The 23,497-nt window shown below is 37.6% G+C and overlaps 1 protein-coding gene across 2 annotated transcripts in view; it reads right to left on the bottom strand.

The window, feature by feature from the left end:
- The window catches only part of srpra (SRP receptor subunit alpha), a 52,436-nt gene extending 29,377 nt beyond the window's left edge, over positions 1-23,059 (bottom strand). For both annotated transcript variants that reach the window (XM_053499746.1, XM_053499747.1), the window contains exons 1-4: positions 22,769-23,059; positions 7,059-7,142; positions 6,763-6,926; positions 51-208 (exon numbers count right to left, since the gene is read on the bottom strand). In XM_053499746.1, coding sequence (XP_053355721.1) covers positions 51-208; positions 6,763-6,926; positions 7,059-7,142; positions 22,769-22,891 — 529 coding nt within the window. In that variant the 5' untranslated portion in view covers positions 22,892-23,059. The remainder of the gene's footprint in view (positions 1-50; positions 209-6,762; positions 6,927-7,058; positions 7,143-22,768) is intronic.
- Between the last annotated feature and the right edge of the window lie 438 nt (positions 23,060-23,497).

The raw sequence follows: 23,497 nt of genomic DNA, 5'->3' as shown, positions 1-23,497 counted from the left end.
CCATGCAGCAAATTCTTCTTTAAAGTTTAAATGGATATTTAAAAGCTCACCTTTCTTGTTATGCTTATTCTTCTTGGCACTAGACTCACTGCTTTTGTCTCCGTTTTTTGTCTCAATCATGGATTTCACAGTTTTTTGAGATTTCTGGGATTCACTGTAAGTCTTCATGGCCTTTTGGGGTTTAGCTATGCTTTCAGCCTCCACCAAGCTACGTGTGCAAACACACACACACACACACACACACACACACACACAGGATTTATTAATTTGGTATAAATAAAAGAGAAAACAATTTGCATGTCATTATTTATCAACACAAAGTTTACTGATATCTAGTATTAACTTGTATACCTTTTACAAAGTTTTTTCTTTAATAGCCATATGTCACTGTGGATAATTCAGCCCCAAGGGGATGCATGTTGTATTTGGACTAAAGCACATATCTGAATTCCTAACCAGCACTAAGGAAAACCTCCTGGCTACTAGAAATGTATGAAATGGACCATTTCATTAAGCCTGTGGTTTTCAAAGTGTGGGGCGCGCCCCACTAGTGGGAAATACAGACAAGACAGGTGGGGCGCAATGAACGGGATGAATGGGAGGGAATTGGTGGAAAATAATAGGAAAGTACCTATTCTAATTCATGCTTTTCTTTATTGACAATAGAGAGTTGACACTTGAAACTAAATCACACGCAAAGAAATGGATCATTAATACAAGTAAATTAAAATAAAGAAAAAGTGGAACCGTAGTGCAACAATAACAGTTTAACGTCGGCATGTTAATTGCAGAGGAACAATATATAAGGAAACATTCAGTATTATATATGTAATTTAATTTATTCCAATGTGTACGCTGATGTTTCTGTATTTTTGGTAAAAATTACTATTTTATCAGGCAGTACTAGTCTGGCATTTCTAGTTTCCAGTGTGGTAACAAAGTTGCCTTTTGATCCTTCAGGCGCTGAACAGAAGAGAAGATCAATATCGTTGTACGTTTTTGTTGGTGTGCGGCATTTTGTGATGATCCCTAAATCATCCGTTGCGCCGTAGAGAATAATGGTGTTTATGCTTTTAAACATGTATAATTTAAGGCGGATGTAGCTTAAAGACAATGTAGAGAGGAAATATGTGGGTTTAATCTTATTTGCGGGTTTATTTACGCAGCTATTGAATTCGGAGATGTGCATATGCGAATATCAAACTAACTTAACCGCGGACACGAACCGGGTCAGTAGCGTACTGTATGTAATGGGCATAATAACATCTATGGATACATTTGTTACAAGGACCGCAAAAAAGCAGGCGATTAAGCACTATTAGCCTAATCAACCAAAAAGCCAGCCGAAAGGAAAACATGATGAAACCTATGTTGCGCTTGGATTCATGGTGGGGATGGTGGGGGCAGAGGAGAGACCTGTTTGTGTTTTGTGTCTTAAACCGCTGGCAGCAGACAGCATGAGACCGACAAAGGAGAAAGACACACCCCAGTCACGTTAATAAGCTACTTGACTTCATTGAAAGAAAGCTCTAAATAAGTGACAAAGTATTCCTGTTATAACAATTGCACATGTATTTTATCTGTTTTGAACTTGATGTTATTTGATCTAGAAATTGATATTTATTATTGATAAAGTAAACTTGGCCGATTTCGTTATCATTTTGATAACGTGAGGCTTGAAAATTCGCCCACTTCCTTAAGTGGAGAATGACAGAAAATGTTTGAGAACCACTGCATTACGCCAACATTGTTTTTTTTTACATACATAGATCAAAATATTGTACTTCTTATGTATTTCATTTAGCATTAGCTCTCGCTTCATGTCTACCTACAGAGAGAGTTCAAGCAGTATTTTGCTCGTCAATTCTATCCAACTCTGCCACATTATGTGTATTCTTTAAAGAACCCAATGCTTTATACTGTCTTCAATGGCATCGTGCTCACTATCTCATAGATCTCTGTCTAAGAAATTAAAGTCAGACAGTACTGTTTCAAGTCTCTAAGACCTGTTTTACTCTTGTTTAAGATGGCTGATTTTTTCCTATTATAAATACTACTGCCCCATTGTTATTAACAATGGACCCTGTCAGCATCAGCCAAGAAGTTTGTGTGTACACATAAACGGGTAATTTTTCATTTGCTGTGGTAAGTGGGGCCCCTTTAAATTACAAAAGTTGATATAAACTTAAACTACCAAGAAATCATCAAAAGTCTGCATTTGTACTTGTATTCTGCTCATCCTACTTCATCAACTGTTTTTTTTATGGCCCTAGCACTATAGAATGAGGACTATAGGGATTTTTTTCTTTTCCACCATTTGGGGCAGGTTTGGGGGTCTTAACATGCTCAAAAACTCACGAAAATTGACAGACAGGTTGGAATCTGTTGCCATTAGGATGCCTGAGAGTCTGTCTAAGCCCAGGCCCCACACATGAGATTTTGCTGCATATCTCATACACACTTGCACGTATGCACGCAAAACCTGGTACAGATTTAGAGCCCATTGTGCCAAACAACTTTCGCACTGCATGTCATGGTCTCAACTCAACAGGAGTCAGTTATTTTGGATCATTTGCAAAACCCACCGAATGGAATTTGATATACTCCTCCTAGGGGAGTCATACAATTGGCAACAAACTGGGCCTATGTGATCTAAAGACATTGAGGATGCAAAATTGTGAAGGGATTTTTGATCTCTCAAACGCGTCAGCCGTGATGATATCTTAAATTTATGTTGAAAGGTGGTTAATAACTGTGTGATTCTATATCGAGTGACTTCACGTTCAGTGACATCATAGTGTGATGCTTTTTTTTCAGTATCTGCGGCCTATTGTACACACGTACTGTACACATTACAAATGTTAACATTCACACACATCTCTCTCTCACACACATGCACAAACGCACTTATACACACACACATGCATAAACACTCATACATCACGCGCACACAGACACATGACAAATGTTAACACAGACTCACACCACACACAAACGCGCACACACACATTGATCCACCATCTTGGGGTCTTAACATGCTCAAAAATGTATTAAAATTAATAAACAGTTGCCATTAGGATGGCTAAGAATCTTGCACATTCCACCAGTAAGAGCAGAGTGTGACTATTTAATTAGCAGAGTAATAGCACAGTCTACCTTAAAGAGACTTTATTCATTAATTCATAACTCATTTTACTTACGTCCTCAGCAAAATCATCAACCTCTGTACAATAGATCCCACCCCAACACATTTATTCAAACAGATAGTCCAAGGACTTATTGAAACCCTTAGAAAAATCAGTTACTCTTAGCAATGGCTACATGCCTAAATCTTTTTAACTAGAAAATTTCAAACCAGATTAAGAAACTTCTTTTTCAACCCTGTAAACCCTCAAACTATAGAACAAGATCAAACCTCCTATTAACTAATTTATCCTATTAATGTAAAGTTGTTCTACATAGGAATAACTTATGAAATGCATCAGTAAAGATTTTGGCCTCATAATAGCACAGACAAAGCACTGGTTAACTTGGTTTATGACCTACTACTGGTCCCCTATTAGAGTTGTCTCTCCTTGCTGGGGTTTGACTATGCATAGCATAGCTTTTGTCATCACTGATTATTATATGTGAGTTTAGCTTACAAATGTGTAAACTTTAGACATTAGATGCTTATTAACTTCCTTTACCTTAATTCTGAGAAGATAGAGGTTGTTTAAGGTATGAATTAAATTTTTAAAAGGCCACAGCAGCAAAAGTCTTAATTGTCCTATAAACAGCAGGGTCACCAACGCATTTGTCAACTTCTGCAAGGCATCTAACTTTAAGGCATCAAGGCAACTTATCCATCTCGCCTATGGGCAGGAAGATATTTTTAATTATATGGTACACAGCAAATTATTGAATGATGAGGAGAATGTAATATTTAAATTATCACCATGAATGTTCTCCCTCTTACACACGCACAAAACCCTGTTTAAAGCAAAGGTACTGAATGAAACTTTAAAAAAGGTCCGGTCAATAAAATTTAATGCAAGATCCGAATTTCTAGTTTGTGCTAGGATTTAGGGTTATAGGGTTATATATATGCAGTCATCTCAAGTCTATTAAAAAAATAAGTGTTATTAAGAGGTATATAGGTGTTATACAAGTGTTAAATATGTTTGTAATTTTTTTTTTTTTAGTAATTATGTGGACAATTTTAATTTGACGGCTTTGTATATTTCTTGTCTTTGTATGGAATACAAACAACAATCTTTTATAAATCTTTAGTGAAACTTAATTTTCACTCTGGTGGGCTCATTTCAGATATTTTACAAGCCTTTGCCTCAGACTGCTGCTGCTATGTTTGCTCTACACCCAGTGTTTAGTCTCATTGTGGCACTTCATAATACAATATTATTATTGCCACAGGTTCAGAACATATGAAAAAAACTGATTTTTTCAACTTCTAGTGGGAAGAATAAACATATAGGTTCGGTTTTCATAGTTTACTTTTTGTGGGAGTAAGTCATGCTCTGTCGAGGTTTTGTTTCTGTTTATCACAACAGTAAACTATCGCGTTGATTGGCTCTGTTAAGTCATGCATTTAGCCATGTTCACTTCGAGGAAAATAAGTCCATGGTGCCATTTAGTCATGCCTTCTTTAAAGTGTACACAGACTGTAAAAATATGTAAGATTTCCTGTGAAAGGAAATGCTATGTTGATTTAAGCTAATAGGAATGATATAGTGATTTAAATTCACAATTACGGTTAGGCAGAAAAGCATTTCAATATGTAAAAAACATAAAACACACGTAGCTGGGCTACAACACCATATGTACACAGTTTAAAGTTACATATCCTGGAGGTGTGAGGCCACAGTGCTAATCTCTTCACCACTGTGCTGCCTACTTATTTTATTTACAGTATATTTTTTAATTACGTACTTATTGACCTATTAGGGAGATTCATAAAACAGAGATGCAGCGTAGGTGAAGGTAAAGGTGGTTAGAGTGATTAAAGATAGAGATGGAAAATGTACTGACAGATGCCAGGAGGGTAATGGGAAGATGGAAGGATTTATTTGAGGAGTTGATGTATAGAGTAGAAGAGGTGACTGTTGTGGAACAGGAAGTAGCAAATATCAGTAAAAGTGAGGTAAGAAGGGCGTTGAAGAGGATGAAGAGTGGAAAGGCTGTTGGTCCTGATGACATACCTGTGGAGGTATTGAAGTGCTTAGAAGAGGCGGCAGTAAAGTTACTAACTAGTTTGTTTAACAAGATCTTGGGGAGCGAGAGGATTCCAGAAGAATGGAGGAAAAGTGTATTGGTGCCGATTTTTAAAAACAAGGGAGATGTGCAGAGCTGTGGCAACTACAGAGGCATAAAGCTAAATGAGCTATACAATAAAGCTGTGGGAAAGGGTAGTGGGAGCTAGGTTAAGGGCAGAGGTGAGCATTTGTGAGCAGCAATATGGTTTCATGCCTAAAAAGAGTACATCAGATGCAGTATTTGCTTTGAGGATGCTGGCGGAGAAGTACAGAGAAGGTAACAGGGAGTTGCATTGTGTCTTTGTAGATTTAGAGAAAGCGTATGACAGGGTGCCAAGAGAGGAGCTGTGGGGTTGTATGAGGAAGTCTGGAGTGGCAGAGAAGTATGTTAGAGTTGTGCAGGACATAAAAGCTGTAAGACAGTGGTGAGATGTACTGTAGGTGTGACAGAAAAGTTCAAGGTGGAGGTGGATCTGCATCAAGGACCCCTATTTATTTGCTCTGGTGATGGACAGGATGACAGATGAGGTTAGACAGGAGTCTCCATGAACTATGATGTTTGCAGATGACATTGTGCTCTGCAGCGAGAGCAGGAAACAGGTGAAAGAAAATTTGGAGAGGTGAAGGTATGCTCTAGAAAGCAGAGGAATGAAGGTTAGCCGCAGCAAGACGGAATACATGTGTGTAAATGAGAGTGACCCAGGAGGATCGGTGAGGCTACAGGGAGCAGAGGTAAAGAAGGTGCAGGATTTTAATAGGGTCAAAAATTAGGGTCAACGGTCCAGAGCAACGGAGAGTGTGGAAAGGAGGTGAAGAGGCGGGTACAGGCAGGTTGGAATGGGTGGAGAAAAGTGTCAGGTGTGTTGTGCGATAAAAGAGTATCAGCGAGAATGAAAGGAAAGGTGTACAGGACAGTGTTGAGACCAGCAATGCTCTACAGCTTAGAGACAGTGGCGCTGAAGAAAAGACAGGAGGCAGAGTTGGAGGTAGCAGAGCTGAAGATGTTGAGGTTCTCTTTGGGAGCGACAATGATGGATAGGATCAAGAATGAGTTCATCAGAGGGACAACCCATGTTAGATGTTTTGGAGATAAAGTCAGGGAGGCCAGATTAAGGTGGTTTGGACATGTTCAGAGGAGAGATTGTGAATATATCGGTAGAAGGATGCTGAGGTTTGAACTTCCAGGCAAGAGGTCTAGAGGAAGACCAAAGAGGAGATTTATGGATGCAGTAAGAGAGGACATGAATTTAGTTGGTGTGAGAGAATAGGATGCAAAGGATAGGGTTAGATGGAGGCATATGATTCGCTGTGGCGACCCCTGAAAGGGAACAGCCGAAAAAACAAAAAAAAAGAAGAAGAAAGATTTGTAAAAACTTCATTTTATATAGTTTTTAAAACTTTATAATTACAGTACTTAAAATACACAAAATGTAACCAAAAAGAACATTAACCAAAAAAAAAAAAAAAGGAGAAGAACTGTGCAATTTTTAATTATCAAATGACAGCTTACCGCAAAAGCCTGTAAAAGTCTTCATCAAACTTAAAACAATTCGTCAAGAACTTCAGGGCATCCTGCTGTTCCAGCTCATTTTTATAACGATCTCTGAAGTAAAGCTGGACATCATCTATTAATTTGTCCACATATGTTAGTGTCAGAATTTTCTGAAAACCAACCTAAATCAGAGAAATAATGACAGGAGACATAATGGGAAATGTTAAGAAGAGACAAAACTGTAAACAGACTGACCATATCCTTAGACTAATTGTTGAGCTCTAAACACAAATTTCAGGTAATAAATCACTTACCACAAATACAAGCTCAAATTCATTGTCCAGCTTGTATTTAAGATTCAAGGCATTATGGCAGAATGGACTGTTCCCAGCACGCTCCTAAAAAACATGAAAGCATTTTTCTGTAGAAAACCATGAGATATTTCATCATTGATTAAGTGTTGTAATTTTATTTTTATGACCTTTGAGACACTTACTCGGACAACTGAATTAAAAAAAAGCTACCATAACCTTATAGTACACACTCAGAATTAAAATTAGGTCAAAATTTTGTAATCAAGTATTTTAACATGTAAGCATTAATTACTTTCATGATGCTGAACTGAAAAATATACTACAGAGAGCCTATATTATATTTAATGACTATAATTAATTAACATACATGCATTTAATACTTAAGTAATATTTCTTCACTCATATACATTATGCCCAACATACAGATGAGTATTCAGTCACATGTTGTGTCAGTCAATGCTCTACAGTCGTGGCCAAAAGTTTTAAGAATTACATAAATATTGGAAATTTAGAAAGTTGCTGCTTAAGTTTTTATAATAGCAATTTGCATATACTCCAGAATGTTATGAAGAGTGATCAGATGAATTGCATAGTCCTCCTTTGCCATAAAAATGAACTTAATCCCAAAAAAAACTTTCCACTGCATTTCACTGCTGTCATTAAGGCTATGTTTACACTGCAGGTCTCGATGCCCAATTCTGATTTGTTGCCTATATCTGATTTTTTGACCGTCTGTTTACACGTTCTTTCAACTACGACTCATATCCGATACACGTGTTTACACTTGCCATGCTATCTGAAACATCGCGCATACTTAAAGGGAGGTTCTTGTGCCACACACTAGCCAAGATGGACGAAGGTAAAGTATGCTTGACGCTCTGCAATATATGCAAAGTTAGCGAAACATCACCATGGTTTTAAAAACGGAGGAGAAAAAAAAAAAACGGCATAATTTCAGCCTGCGCATATGCTTAATTTATCAAATACATGATTTCTTAATGTTATTTAGCGCAAAAAAGCATAAAAAAAATGGGACTTTTTTTTTCCATGTCACCTGCAATGTTATAATTCCACACGCGCTTCCACCGGAGAATAATATTACGTCATTAAACCGCAATGAAGTCGCAATTTTAATGACGTACAGAACACAATGACTCAGGAAATCCAATCTGTCTGTTTACACGACAATCATATTAGCACATATCTGATTTATTTCTACATATGAAGGAGGCCTGAAACCGATCAGGTGAGAATGTTGCGAGCACAAGGCTGGAGATCATTATGTCAGGCTGATTGGGTTAGAATGGCAGACTTGACATGTTAAAAGGAGGATGATGCTTGAAATCAAAACATCATGTACCAAAACATCCAACAACAGCAACTTCCTCCAACAATCCAACAACAGTTGCAACAATGCATTTTCCAGGCAAAAGTGATAACTAAGTGGCTCGGGGACCAAAACGTTGAAATTTTGGGTCCATGGCCTGGAAACTCCCCAGATCTTAATCCCATTAAGAACTTGTAGTCAATCCTCAAGAGGCGGGTGGACAAACAAAAACCCACTAATTCTGACAAACTCCAAGAAGTAATTATTGATGGTTATTCCACTAATTATCATTAACAGTCCTCCAGGCCGTACTCTGAATTTCTTAGTGAATTTGCAGATTTCCTCTCAGACCTAGTCGTTTCTGTAGACAAGGCGTTAATTGCTGGAGATTTTAATATTAATTTTGAAAATCCAGAAGACCCTGTGCATAAAGCATTTATGTTCATACTGGACTTAGTAAAAATAAAATCAGTGTGTAGTAGGACCCACTCATAAAGCAGGTCACACTTTAGATTCGGGTTAAGTATAAGAAACTTATTTACAAGTCCATTGTCTGAAATTATATCAGATCACTATCTTCTCTCAATTCAAGTGCGTCATAGTAATAAAGTACGCACAGCGCCGCGCTACCGTACTAAACGTACATTCACATCAACTACCACACAGAGTTTTATCAGTAATCTCCGAGAGTTACCAACTTTGATTAGATCACCGTCTGACCCCACAGAACTCGATCAGGCGACTGAATATTTAGAGTTGACGTTCTGTTATACCTTAGATAATGTAGCTCCAGTTAAAAGAAAAATTATTAGAGATAAGAAACTCGCTCCCAGGTATAACGATCATACACGCTCTTTAAAACAGACCAATTACAGGCCAATATCAAACCTCCCCATACCTAACTGTTCTCTTCTCTTCTGCTCTTTCTCTTCCCTCTCTCCCCCTCTCTTTCCTTCCCTCTCCCTGTCAAACTTCACATGTCGTTCCTGAGCTGCCAGTGATCAAGACTCCCTCTGCCCTCCAAACCTGTCTGACCCATCCTGGTGCCCTGCTTCTGGTTGGAAATCTCGTTACATGGATGCCCTGTGTGTTTCTTTGGGATGCGTCTCGTGTCTGGGGATGGTTCTCTCTACCTAGAAGACGGCTCTGGCCTCGACTGGTGTTGGCGGTTTCTCTGAGGACTTGACTGTTCGATAGTTCAGGACTGGAACTTTATACAAGTCTACGTGAGTTTTCAATAACTAACTAGACTCCATATTAACATCAATTCACATCAACTGTTATGCTGAACTGCCTGCCAACTAACACACAGTATGAATGCAGATCAATTCCTGCTCTCTCTCTTTCACCCAAATGAGGATGGGTTCCCTGTTGAGTCTGGTTCTCAAGGTTTGTTCCTTGCCACTGTCACCCTCGGCTTGCTCACCAGGGACTATCTGACCATTTTGATTCATACACATTCCATACACACTTAAATAATTATTTTGATTGTGTTAAGCTGCTTTGGAACAATGAAAATTGTTAAAAGCGCTATACAAATAAAATTTAATTGAATTATGAAAGAATGGGTTGCTATCAGTCAGGATTTGGCCCAGAAGTTGATTGAGAGCATGCCCAGTCCAACTGCAGAGGTCCTGAAAAAGAAGGGCAAACACTGCAAATACTGACTCTTTGCATAAATGTCATATATTTGTTGATAAAAGCCTTTGAAACGTATGAAGTGCTTGTAATTATATTTCAGTACATCACAGAAACAACTGAAACAAAGATCTAAAAGCAGTTTAGAAGCAAACTTTGTAAAAACTAATGTGTGTGTCATTCTCAAAACTTTTGGCCACGACTGTACATTATAACGGTTGGCTTTTGGGGTTATCACTCTCCTCCAATTTGGGAGTCAAAATCTCCGTCTGGAAACTGCCTTTCTTGTAGGCAAAGTTCACATAATTAAATCACTGCTTCCAAAAAATCCTTCATATATTTTATCGTATTAAATGTCTTACGTATTTGTTGTTTGTTGTATGCAGCTGACCACCTTTGTGCTGGCAGATGCAGTTGGCCCAAGCTGACTAGCACCTCAAGTATAGATGTGGCTATTAAGAACACGCAAAGAAAGGGATCTCACAAGCTGCATCGGCAGTGCGCAGGCAGCTGTAAAGTTTTCAGGCACATGACTTACATTAACTGCAAGTGCTCATTTTCTACTCTCCTTCTTTTGCATTAATAATCAATTACTATTATTTAGTGGTGCTTGCAACTATTAGAATCTCACAAGCTTTTTTTTTTCTTTTTCTTATTCTTCTCCGTACAAAAGTTGGGCGTATAACTAGTCCCTGCACCGTTTGTCGTAGACCCATGAATGAGATGTCAAATCATGCGGCTTTTCCAGAAATGAGGTGCTATGACTTTTCTAAGGGGTGGACGGTTAATTGCCATAGAGTTAACATTGAGACCAACATCACCTATGACATCATAGCTATGTCTATGATGCCACAGCAAGCACCACTCACATTTTCTTCAGAAAATGCGAAAACCGCGAAAACCTGGGCTCCAAATGTCCAGTTTGCCACTGCCCAAGACTTTCATGAACTTAGTTTTGTGTTCAAAACAATCTGCCAGGTTTGTTTATTCTCCGGAGAAAGCATAATAAAACTGTCTATAAAAAAAAAAAGTATCAAAAAGTTTCAAGTTCAACTATGTGAAGTCTGATTTAATTGCTACAATTAAACAATTTTTTTAAATCTATCTTATGTTTTGCTGGAGCGATACATTTTAGGCAGAGACGTCTGCTCTGTCTTGTTAATTAATTTTCTTCACATTTTCTTCAGAAAATGTACCTCTCCAGTTATTTTTATTACATCTGATTTTGCTATGAACACCAAAATGCTACAATGCAAATATTTTAAATCTAATTGTAAATACTGACATGACATGAACAAAGTGGAGCCACCTTTGCCAGTCACCTTTTGCTACTATAGTAACGCAGAAACCCCTGATTAGCACTCCATTCACATGCAAGATTTTTCAAAGCTTTTATTGATCTGATTTTTTTTTCTTTTGTGGCATTAAACTATAGTTTTTAGCTATTTCAGTATGCCCACGATGATTATTAAAGAACTTCCAAAAAAATGGGTTGAGTTCTTCTTTTGGGGGGGTTCATAAAGGCTTCAGAGCATGCCACACCATCTCAATGGGATTCATGTCAGGGGATTTTGCGAGAATCTCTTTTCACCTTTCATTCACGATAGGTGTGATGTTGTTAAACCAGTTTCACTGGCGGCAAATAGGGGAGTTTAAAATTAATTAACAAGACAGAGCAGACGTCTCTGCCTAAAATTTATCGCTCCAGCAAAACATAAAATAGATTTTAAAAAATTTGTTTAATTGTAGCAATTAAATCAGACTTCACATAGTTGAATTTGAAACTTTTTGATACTTTTTTTTAATTTTATTTATAGACAGTTTTATTATGCTTTCTCCGGAAAATAAACAAACCTGGCAGATTGTTTTGAACACAAAACTAAGTTCATGAAAGTCTTGGGCAATGGCAAACTGGACAATTGGAGCCCAGGTTTTCGCGGTGGGCTGCTAGGATGGGTGGCCGGTCAGTAAATAAAAGACAGAAACCATCTTTTGTATGCAAACAGATGAGTGCGTCGATCGCACGGGTGCCACCATGGTTGTGAGCCCCTGGTCATGGTTGAAATTATTTTTAAGACAATTTAAACCGAGGCATTGCCATATCCTCAATTGTTTTGTCCCTGTTAAGACATTACAAAAATTACTCAAAAGTGTGTGAAATAAAATAGCTTAATAGGTCCCATCATTTTTAACCAAGCCAGGAGCCATCTTTGTGAATGGATTGGCTAGTGCCATCCCCGTTCACTGAAAGCAGATTACATTACAGTACAGATTACACATGCCTGTAGCCATAATCAAACCAACAATCAGGGAATGACAAATGCTTTTCCTCTCATGGCCTACCAACCTAAAAACCAACCAAATTCAGTAACTAGCCAATCTTTTGTGCAAACTAATGAGTGACAGCTATCCACTAAGGTTCTTTTAACTGTGACCAAAATATACAAATGTTATTCTCACATGTAAAACAATGTCTCAGACCTATAACTGTTATAATGCCAGCAGCAAACCACTACAATCCTTTAAATTTTGTTACTGGTATTAACCATGGCACCACTTGCAGCCAAAACAGCAGTATCCAATTGGCAGTGCCGCTTGACAACCAGCACTAAAGCAATAGACTGGCTGTGGACAATCCAGTCGATATAAAACATTTATGTCCACTCTGCTCAGTCTCACTGTCATCTGTTTGGAAGGCACGGGGCATAATTGAGTGGCTGACAGCGTCTATGCATGCATACGAGTATGTGGTTCCGAGAGCAAATGCATGAAGATGCTACAAACACTTCACAGCTAAGCTTGTTGCTGTCACATACAGTAAAGAAGTTCACACACCTTTCCCAACAAAAGGATCCTAAAGGCTACATTTGCGTTACAAGCCACACTGCTCAATTCTAATTTTTTTTTGTCAGATATCAAGAAGGTTCACATTCATAATCAGTAGCAACTTTCATCTGACTAAGATGGAACCATTTGTCCACTGAAAAACAGCATGAAGATGCACATTGAAACATTTTTGCTTCTGTTATCTGGGCTAAAACATATTATTTGTGTGATCTTATTCACTTAAAACAAGAATAATAATTTAGCAAAAATCTGCCTGGGAGTTTGTTTGAAGGATGGCAAGTTAGTAGGCTGTATTTGGTGATGTCCAGAGTCCTGAGAGTAGGGCTGCATGATTAATCGGGAAAAAGAAAAGGGAAAAAAAAAAAAAAAAAAAAAAAAAAACATGAATGCGATCTCATTTTCTAAATAACACAGATTCACTTTATTGCATTTTCCTGCATTTAGATCATGCTGCTTTCACACATTTTTGGTCGCACTCACAATAAGATAACATCATTAGCTTTATTCTTTATTATTTCACCAATCAATCATAAATTTTGATCACTTCTCTCCTTTTCTTTTCTTTATTGGCCTTTTCCCCCACCAAATGACCCCTGGAAGGCTCTGTTTGATACAAATCTTGCACAATCAATTAAGTAAAAAATCCTGCATTACCCCTAAAGAAAAGTATAGTGATCCACACACACACAGGAGCTGTTTGAAATAGCCACAGTACTGAATCCATGGTTTAAACTTGACTATGTCAATGAGGACAACAAAGTCAGTGTCAAAGACTAAAGAATGAAATGACTAGCATTGCTATGGTAAGTATTTCTTTACTTGATTCACATTACACTTTGTCTCACAGAGAAAGAAATTTACATTAGAATACATTGTTTGCAGCTGCAAGTAATGGAAATTTAAATAAGCTAACTAGGGCTGCAACGACTAATCGATAAAATCGATAATTATTGATAATGAAATTCGTTGTCAACGAATGCCGTTATCGATTAGTTGGGCTGGTCACGTCACTGAGGCTCGCGACCACAAGATGCACAAATACACACAGATACACAGCCGCTCGCGCAATGGAGGTTACAGAAGCGCCGGCAGGAAAAAGCGCGCGCCCTGAGTCCTCCAAAGTTTTATAGCAATTTACATTAAACTCCTCTAAGAAGACGGTAACCTTTGTGACGCTATTCAAGACCGAGATTTCATTGCATGTCATGCACAAACACTTAAAAAGAAAACATGTTGGCGTTACGGATGGCGAAACGTCAGCAGAGTCGGTAAAAACTGTATCTCTTAAACTATACAACTTGTACACGATGAAGTGCTTTTATTTAAACAGTTTGCTAACTTCGGGACAGTCGCGCTAGATCTGTTCACGTGTATCTCGCTAGCATCACATTGCGCAATCACCTCATGAGCAATAGTGATTAGTTAAATGGCGCTATTTTAGATTAGCCTAATTTACACGGTGCGAATAACAGTAGAATATTACATTTAGGGATTGTTGTGGTTTTCAGTGAATGCAAATAACAGTATATTTGTGACTATTAGCTTTTTGCATTTCTACAGTTTTCTTTTTTATAGTCCAATAGATCAGTGTATTTTTTTAAACTATATATATATATATATATATATATATATACACATACACATACACACATACATACACTGTATATATTATATACTACATTTCATTTAAGGTTTAAAATGTCAAAATTAAAGATTATTAAACTCTATATGTGGCTTTTGCATTTTTAAAAGTTTTTTTTATACAAAAATAATACCCTGATTTATGTTTTTTTTTTTTTTTTTTTTTTTTTTAATAGTTATAAGCAAAATATCAAATTAAAGAAGCGGTTAGGTTTTATCCGATTAATCGAAAACATAATCGCCCAACTAATCGATTATCAAAATAATCGTTAGTTGCAGCCCTAAAGCTAACCCACCTCAGTTTTTAAAGGTCCTACACATTATATTTTTCATTAAATTTTAATATGATCTTTAGGGTCCTAATGAAAGTTTGTATTATACGTTAATTAAAAATTCAAAAGGATTGTGTAAAAAAAACACTACTTTTACCTGGTAAAAACTAGCTCTGTTCTCAGCAACCTGTTTCAGTACATGCTAATTTAAATGCTCATGACCTCTGCTGAGCCCGCCCCCCCCGTTCTGTGGGGCGTGACACGTCGGGTATAGCGACGGAAGTGTAGTCCAGTGCGGGCAATGCTTTGGACTGCATTACCCACAAAGCATTGCCACAACGCAGTGCTTTGTGGGTAATGCAGTCCAAACTGGAAAACTGTGGATTATAGAGCCCGAGCCTGTTTTCTTCAGTCGTTTTTGGTTTGATTTAAGTACGGAACCTACGCGGAAGTTTGTAATATCGCCTGACAACGCAGAAATTAAAAGAATGGACATGCATCGACCCGTTTGTCTTTCTCATCACTGCATGGGCATGAATTAACGGGCTGTTGCGCTGCCGCGAGCAACAACAACAACAAAAGCGGAGAAACTTACCGAGAGAGATACGGACGCGATGTGTTTACTGATGTGTTTACATGACTTCTTAATCTTCGACAGACATCGTTATAAACCATCTAACGTAACAAAGGTAAGCATAATATAGTTTTCCGACTACGTACACAGTTTGCAACTAGACAATCACCTTAATGCATTGTTTATTATAAACGGGCGATTAGGGATTATATAGAGACGGATGTACACAGAAGAAGCCATAACCATGTTCTATGAGAGTGTAAGTTAACTTACACTCCGCATTCATCGTGATTATTAGAAAAGGCGATCTGCAAAGAGTCATAGTAAAAGGAATTACACTCACCGAGCCTGGTGAAGATGAAGCAGGAACACGAAGCGTTAGTACAGATCCGATTTTTAGGAGCAGCTTCCTAGTAAAACCTGCTTTATATTGACCCGCGTTTATAAAGCAGTCTGGTGAAAAATGATTATCGCAAACATGAACGCATTTAGGTAAATCGGCGGGGACGTTAGCTTTAAAAACTAAATTCACCCACTGCGTCCTCAGTGGCTCAGATACCTAACCCTAGGTAGGTACCCTAGGTCACTAACCCTAGGTAGTGAATGACGACTGCTGTGTTCGCTATTACACCCAACAACTGTACACAACACTGGCTTAAGCGTCATTTTGCTCCAGCGGCGAAAAAACAATGGCCGACAGCGTCTTCTCACTCGGGGCGGGTCTTTGCTAAAACACCAGTGTCAATCAACTTGTGTAGGAACGCCCTCTTGTGGTGTGGCGTCACAAGGCAAGGCTTTTGCGATTGGCCTGATTTCAGAAGGGGGATGTTACTGTAATAAACGAAAAGAAAACCACTGGGCGGCTCTTTATCATCGTAGAGTGGTTGTGTACGCACTCTCCTAACACACAGTTCAGTCCAAACAGCTTAAAATAGTGCATGTAGTGCTGTATGACCCCTTTAAGTGCTGAGATGTTACTTTTGTTACTAGAGGGAATTGAATTTTGTTTCTCCATGGGAATTGAGATCATGATTCCCATTGTTTGGTGAATTAAAGTTGTGCTAAATCAGAATTCATTAGTAGCATAAGAGGAAGCCAATCAACTGTTTCAAAGAGGATTTAAGAGGCAAAAATGCCTAACAATATGTTTTTGGTTTTTCTACATATTGTTTTATTTAAATAGATAAGTGCCATGGTGTCAACCACAAACCTGTCAATGTAAAAAAAAGTTTTATTTTAAAATAAAAATATTTGAACACCCCACATAATATATTTGATTCATCTATATCGATTAGTTTATACTTATTTTTATATACAGTGTGTTAGGATCATTAGGTCAATGATGGACACAGCTAACAATGGCTAGTTTGTCAAAAAAAAGCAAAGATACAAAACCCACTTTACTTCAAGTACAGTAAAATATACTTTTATATAAAAATAAATAACCAAACAATTTAGCGTATGCACACAAATCATGTATCCATTTGCTACCATGAGTAAAACAAAAAAAAAAATTCTGGGCGAAACACTGCTTTATCCTTTTGCAACTTCCAACTCCACACAACTACATTGCTGCCTGATAAAACGTAACTGCGTCTATTTGTAATATGTGCCCACAACCAAATGGAGCAACAGAGTCTAGGATATTCAGCATGGGTCCTTTATTATGCATGGAATCACAAACCAAGTAACTGAAGTAAAATTTTTTAGACAATAGTTTTCAAAAATTCATTGACCAACGAGAGCTACAAACAGCAAACAAGAATAACAAAATTACCTAGGATTAAAAGACTTTTATTTTACCATAAGTCCTGCAAGTAGTTATTTAAATTCACACATAAAATGCTCATAAATTTAGGAGGCTGATAAACCTCTACAAGAATTCCTACAGATTACAGGACATGTTAACCATATTAATATGTAATAACATTAATAGTAAAAAGTTTTTTAACCGGATGCGCCATTTTGTTATCATCATGCAGACCTATACCATGTTTTTTTTTTTTTTTTTTTTTAACAAAAAGAAAATGTTCATGAACATACTAATTGGAAAGACATTATTTGGGCAAATATTTTTTTTTCAAAAATCGAATTTTATAACCCCTTCTAATGTATGTATGTAATATAGATAAACACACAAAACTGTGCAAAAAACATTGAGTCAAGCTGGTCATGCACCATGAATGGATTTGACTGAGAAATTGGTGTCAATATGACATCAATACCTATATAATTGGTATAGACTAAAATTCGATCAGAACGCAGATTTCGGTGCCTCACTTCGGTGCCACTTAAATGTCAGAGCGATCGATTGAAATATTTGTCCTCTGCTTCTCTGAAACGGAGGTAAGTAGCAGCATCACCCTCAAGGGTGGGAGGCTCGAATAATACAGATTTAACTAATCTTTTTATCAACAAGAGTGTCCACGCATTCCAACTTAAACGTACAACCCAGGAACTGAGACAATCCGATAAGTGCATGAACGCACCAAGTACACTTGCTCTGACATCAGTGGTAACATTAGCTGGCTAAGGTAAACATGTTTCGCCTGTATTTCACAAAAAGGATTTATTCTCTATCACCTGCGCATCTCAGATTTAGAGAAATGACAGATCAATATCCGCGAACCTGATTTAAAAATAAATTAATTAATTTAAAAAATTTCCCCCACAGCCACAGTACGTCGGAAATCCGGCGTGGTGCCGGAAAGCTATCACCCCTGCATTATGGTGCTCAAAAGACATGTTTGGGTTAATGAGAACTGAAACCTCTAACTTTGGCCTGAAAGGAAGAGTGGTAGTGCTGCCCTCCCCAACAGCTAGGTAGTGGTATTGCTCCCCATCCCCCTGGTCAAAATACTGGTATGGGTTTATCTTGTCCACTCATGTTGCTCATCTGATACTCATTTTCAAGATGGCGAATAAGGAACATTTACTGCACAATAAATTGCGTTTTCAAAGACCACTATAAGCTGGCAGACTTTACCACAACATACACCCACGCGCATGTTGACCATCATCGCTTATTTTCAAGCTGGCCGACAACTTGACACTAGTTGGTGAATATTCTGGGAGGAGCCAAGGATGAGGAGCAGTTTTTCAGTGACTGTTGAGCTACGCAAGATCCAAATGTTTTTTTATTTTTATTATTATTGATAAACTTTCTTCAATCTGAGGTCTCCCTGTTTTTCTGACAAGCAACTTTATGTTGCATGCTCAAAGGTGGGTTACCCAAATAATTTATTTTTGCACCAAGCAGCCAACCTAGGAATATTGTACTACTGTCAAGTACTTTTTACCACAGGTCTTAAAGTCATTGAAGACACACACACACACACACACACACAACACATCCTACACAAACGATGATTGGCACCTGTGCCAACGCCATATTCGGGGACATCAGTGTGCAGGTTTTTAGAGGTCTTAGCGTGCTAAAAAGGAACACATGTTGTACTGCACAATATATCCACCAACAGGTTCGCTCACAAAATAGATGGCATCATAAGGAAGGCAGATTCTGTAGATATACTGACGAAACATTTTAAGACATTAGCCAGAAATGTAAAGTTTGGTTCAAAATGGTCTTCTAAATGGGCCACTGAAAATACTTCCAAAGTTGTGGCAAAATGTGTTAAAGAAAATAAAGTCCAGGTATTGAAGTGGTCCTGACCTCAATCCGATAGACAATTTGTGGGCACAACTAAAAGTTTGTAAAAGCAAGGATGTCTACAAACCTGACTCAGTTACACAAAAGCACTGCTCGCATTGATATAGCATTGACTCCTTACTGTCCTGCGCCCATCTCAAGTAGGATTTTTATTGTCATTTCAAGCTTTTAGTTTGATACACAGTGAAACAAAACAACATTCCTACAAGACCAGGGTGCTACATACAAGAAATTAACAAAAATTAAAAACTAACTGGCTAATTAAGAAACCTAGTTAGCCGACTAGCTGAGACAAGACAGATTGCCATTTTTAAGTTAACAGAAAAAACATGTAACGATAACGTAAAATTTTTTGCACAAAAAGATGGAAACGGAATCACAGCACCTAAACAAATTACAATAAACCGTACTTACGGCCACCTCTGGCCCCTGACACTCTACTGACACAGAATGAAATTGAGATGCTCCAATCGATCAGCTGCCAATCACCTGATGATATTACATTTTATTGACTGGTATTCTCTCGACTGAATGTCCAAATAAACTGATATTGTGATGAAGCAAAATACAAAAGTTGACAGCAACATCAACATGACATTTACATAAAGGAATTTGAAAGATGCTCTTATACAGAGGGACTTACAAAAGTGCTTAAACGGAACTTACAATAGTGCCTAAACACACTTTGTTAACTTTGTAAGTTAAAACCATGTGGGAAACATCCATTAAAACACAACAAACCATATAGTCACTTATAAACAACGCACAGATAAATTAGTGGTGTATCAAGTGTAAACCACAAAGAAAGCAGCTAAATCTTGTAAGTCAACCATCACTCAACCACAGCAGTGATTTGAAATGCCTTTTGGAAATGGGTATAAAATTATGCTTATTTGAATAAGCACACACGGACTCCAAACACTGTATAAAAGAAATGGGAGTGGGAATGACTGACTGGGAGTGGTCCACACCGATTTCCAAAATCTTCTCACAAAGCACCAAAGAAAACATTGGAAAGTGCTTTCATTTTAAAAATGCCTTAAAAATAAAATCTTTGTTAACAGCAATACCACACTGCACATATTTATTTAAAATAAAAAAAAGCATTTTTAAGACCCTAGTAGAGCCTCATGTTTAGCAAATGCCCTGTTAGAAGAACAGAAAAACAAAGCTTTGTGAGAAATCGTGCTTTGGAGATAAAAAGAGGCTGGCTACAGTTAAGCTGCTTGATGTGCAGTTGTTGTGATGAGCTTTTCAATGTTTTGCAAGACAAAAACAGAACCAACTAATTTCTTATTGGAAATAAGGACAGTAGAAAGTGAGAAGTTAAATGAGGAAAACTATCATCCATTGATAAAATAAAACTAATTCTGCACCGAATTTTGCTTTAACTTCCTTTTAGAGTTTGCATTCAACATGTCAAAAAAAATATACTGAAAATACACAGCGTTCCAAATTATTATGCAAATTGGATTTAAATGTCATAAACATTAAATGTTTAAATTAAACTCATGAATGGTATTGTGTCCCGGGGCTCTTTGGATCACTGAAATGAATCTCAGACGTGTGTGATAATTAGTTTGCCAGATAAGCCCAATTAAAGGAAAAGTACTGAAGAAGGTTGTTCCACATTATTAAACAGGCCACAGGTTTCAAGCAATATGGGAAAGAAAAAGGATCTCTCTGCTGCCGAAAAGCGTCAAATATTGCAAATCCCTTGGACAAGGTATAAAAACATAAGATATTTCATGAAAACTTAAGCGTGATCATCAAGCAGTGAAGACATTTGTGGCTGATTCAGAGCACAGACAGGTTTGTGCAGATAAAGGCAGATTGAGGAAGGTTTCGGCAAGACAAATTCATCGGATTAAGAGAGCAGCTGCTGAAAAGCCATTACAAAGCAGCAAACAGGTATTTAAAGCTGCTGGTGCCTCTGGAGTCTCATGCTGCAAAAATACCTCTGTGTCATTGGCTGCAATGGGAATAAAAGATGAGAAACTCATGGTGTGGCCACCATCCTCCTCTGACCTCAACCCCATTTAAAACCTTTGAAGCATCCTCAAGCAAAAGGTCTATGAGAGTGGGAGTGGGTTCGCATCAAAACAGCTGCTCTAGAAGGCTATTATGAGAAATTCAAGCAAAAACTATCCAAAAACTCAAGTTCAATGGATGCAAAAATTGTGAAGGTGATTTCACAATATGTACGTCATATGTTAAGATGTAACATGCCCTAGGATGTTTTAGATTGAAATAGCTTTTGATTTCAGTAAATATGACCCCCTAAAACTTCAAATTTAACAAAAGCCCATGTTCAGTTCTTTACAACCTATAAAATGTTTTAACTCTGTTGTGCATAATAATTTGGAACAGTGCATTGTCAGTTTTTTTATTTTTGAAATAAATATTGTTATCATTAGGAGGTTTGTTTAATAAAATTCAAATTATACCCTAATGGTTGATGACTTGGAAATTATACTGACTGTCATTTGCAATGACTAATTATGAAAATCAGGGAAAGATATAATTTGCGTAATAATTTAGAACATGGTGTAAATGTGTATGTGACATAAAAATTACATTTATTATTTTGACTGGTAAAAATATGCTTGACAGTAGATGTTTTTAGCATCTAACTGCCAACCTGGTTGATGAGTCAAAAAGGTAATTTCGAGCCCTGGCTGATTCTAATGTTAACATAATCCATGTTTTTTTGTCATGTATGGTAATGCATTGACACAGCCCGATCAGGAAGAATGTGAGCATCAGAACTAGATCACAAAGCAAGGAAAAAGTGTGGATGGCCGGGCATGCATGTGTGCTACTTACCCGAGAAAGAGATACCTGGATACACTATGGGAAGAAGGCAAACCGGCAGTGTGATACTTTGGGCAATTTTCTTTGCTGGGAAACCTTGTGGCTTGACATTCACATAAATGTTACACGTACCAACTACCTAAACATTGTTGCTGACCATTTACACCCAGTCATGGAAACAGTATTCTCTGATGAGAGTGGCCTCTTTCAGCAGGATTATGCACCCTCACACAATGCAAAAATGGTCAAAGAATTGTTTGAGGAATTCAATAACAAGTTCAAGGTGTTAATCTGGCAGAAAAGTGTTGAACTGGAGAAAACTGATGGATAGCCATGTCTGATCCATGAAGGCCACTCTCTATAGGCAACTATAGGACATACAGGATCTGCTACTGACAGCTTGGTGCCAGATACCACAACATACATAGAGGTCTAGTAGAGTCCATGCTTCGGTCAGAGCTGTTTTGGCAGCAAAAAGTGGACATACTCGATATTAGGCAGGTGGTCATAACGTATGGCTAATCAATGTATACAGGGGAACATTCCGATGGGACAACAAATGTCAATACTATCAAAGACACCTTCTGTTATGCAACATGGTCTAAATACAGCCTTTACTGCTTTGTGCATCTCTTTAACATGTGGCCAGTCGTAATTAACACCATGAAAAAGTATTATACTCACAACATATGTAAGAATACTACTAGATGTTTTTAACGTAAAAAATCGTCTTTTTGCGAGATCGATACGTGTAATGGTTGGTTAAACAAAGCACTTAAGTTATCGGAAAGAATAGTAGTCCAATAACTACTAGCTCAAGACCAGCTATAAGAGGGAATAAGACGAAAACTCTACGCGAAGGTACTGTGCATTAAATAATTTCTCTACTCTTGAAATCTTAGATATCAGTTGTCTGTGGAAACTTACCTGAAGTATAACTGAGCGGATGAGAGCGTTTACAGGGCCTGTAAAAGATTCAGTTACGCCAGCCCCCTGAAAATACCACAAAACTATACCCCCTTTACTGAAAATGGCAAAAAAGTCCAACATCTTACGAAAGCAGACTTAATTGAAGCACTATAAAGAACAAAACAAACACTAACAAAACAGCAACCTAAGGGGGGGAAAAAGGTAACAAATATACGAGACCCAAACGTCGTATGGACGACGTCTTAATTTCCCCACTGAACTCGTGAGCACCACTAGTCACAGCTCCGCGTTGGCCACGTCAGTAGCAAAACCAGGAAATGACGTTTCCTTCCTGAGTGACGTTTAAGGACACTCCGTCTCAATAAAAAAACCTTTCACAAATTATTACAATATCTTTAAGCCACAACATTGCACAAAATATGCAAAACAGATATACTATAAATGAATAAAAAAAATTTAAATGTGTATGAAAACATACACATTTTAAAATATGCATCGCGTTACTAGCCAAAGACTTGACTATGAATAGTGAGCGGACAGTTTTTACATTACATTTTATGTGACACAAAACCTGACACTACCTCAAAAGCATAAATCATTGCTTGAATCCATTTATGAATTTGCCCTTAATGCACAGTATCCATCCACATATAAATTGTGTGTGTATATATATATATATATATATATATATATATATATATACACACACACAAACACACAATTTAT

The sequence above is a fragment of the Clarias gariepinus genome, chromosome 7, assembly GCF_024256425.1.
Source record: "Clarias gariepinus isolate MV-2021 ecotype Netherlands chromosome 7, CGAR_prim_01v2, whole genome shotgun sequence".
NCBI classification, from domain to species: Eukaryota; Metazoa; Chordata; class Actinopteri; order Siluriformes; family Clariidae; genus Clarias; species Clarias gariepinus.
This window is presented reverse-complemented; position numbering and strand designations above follow the sequence as displayed.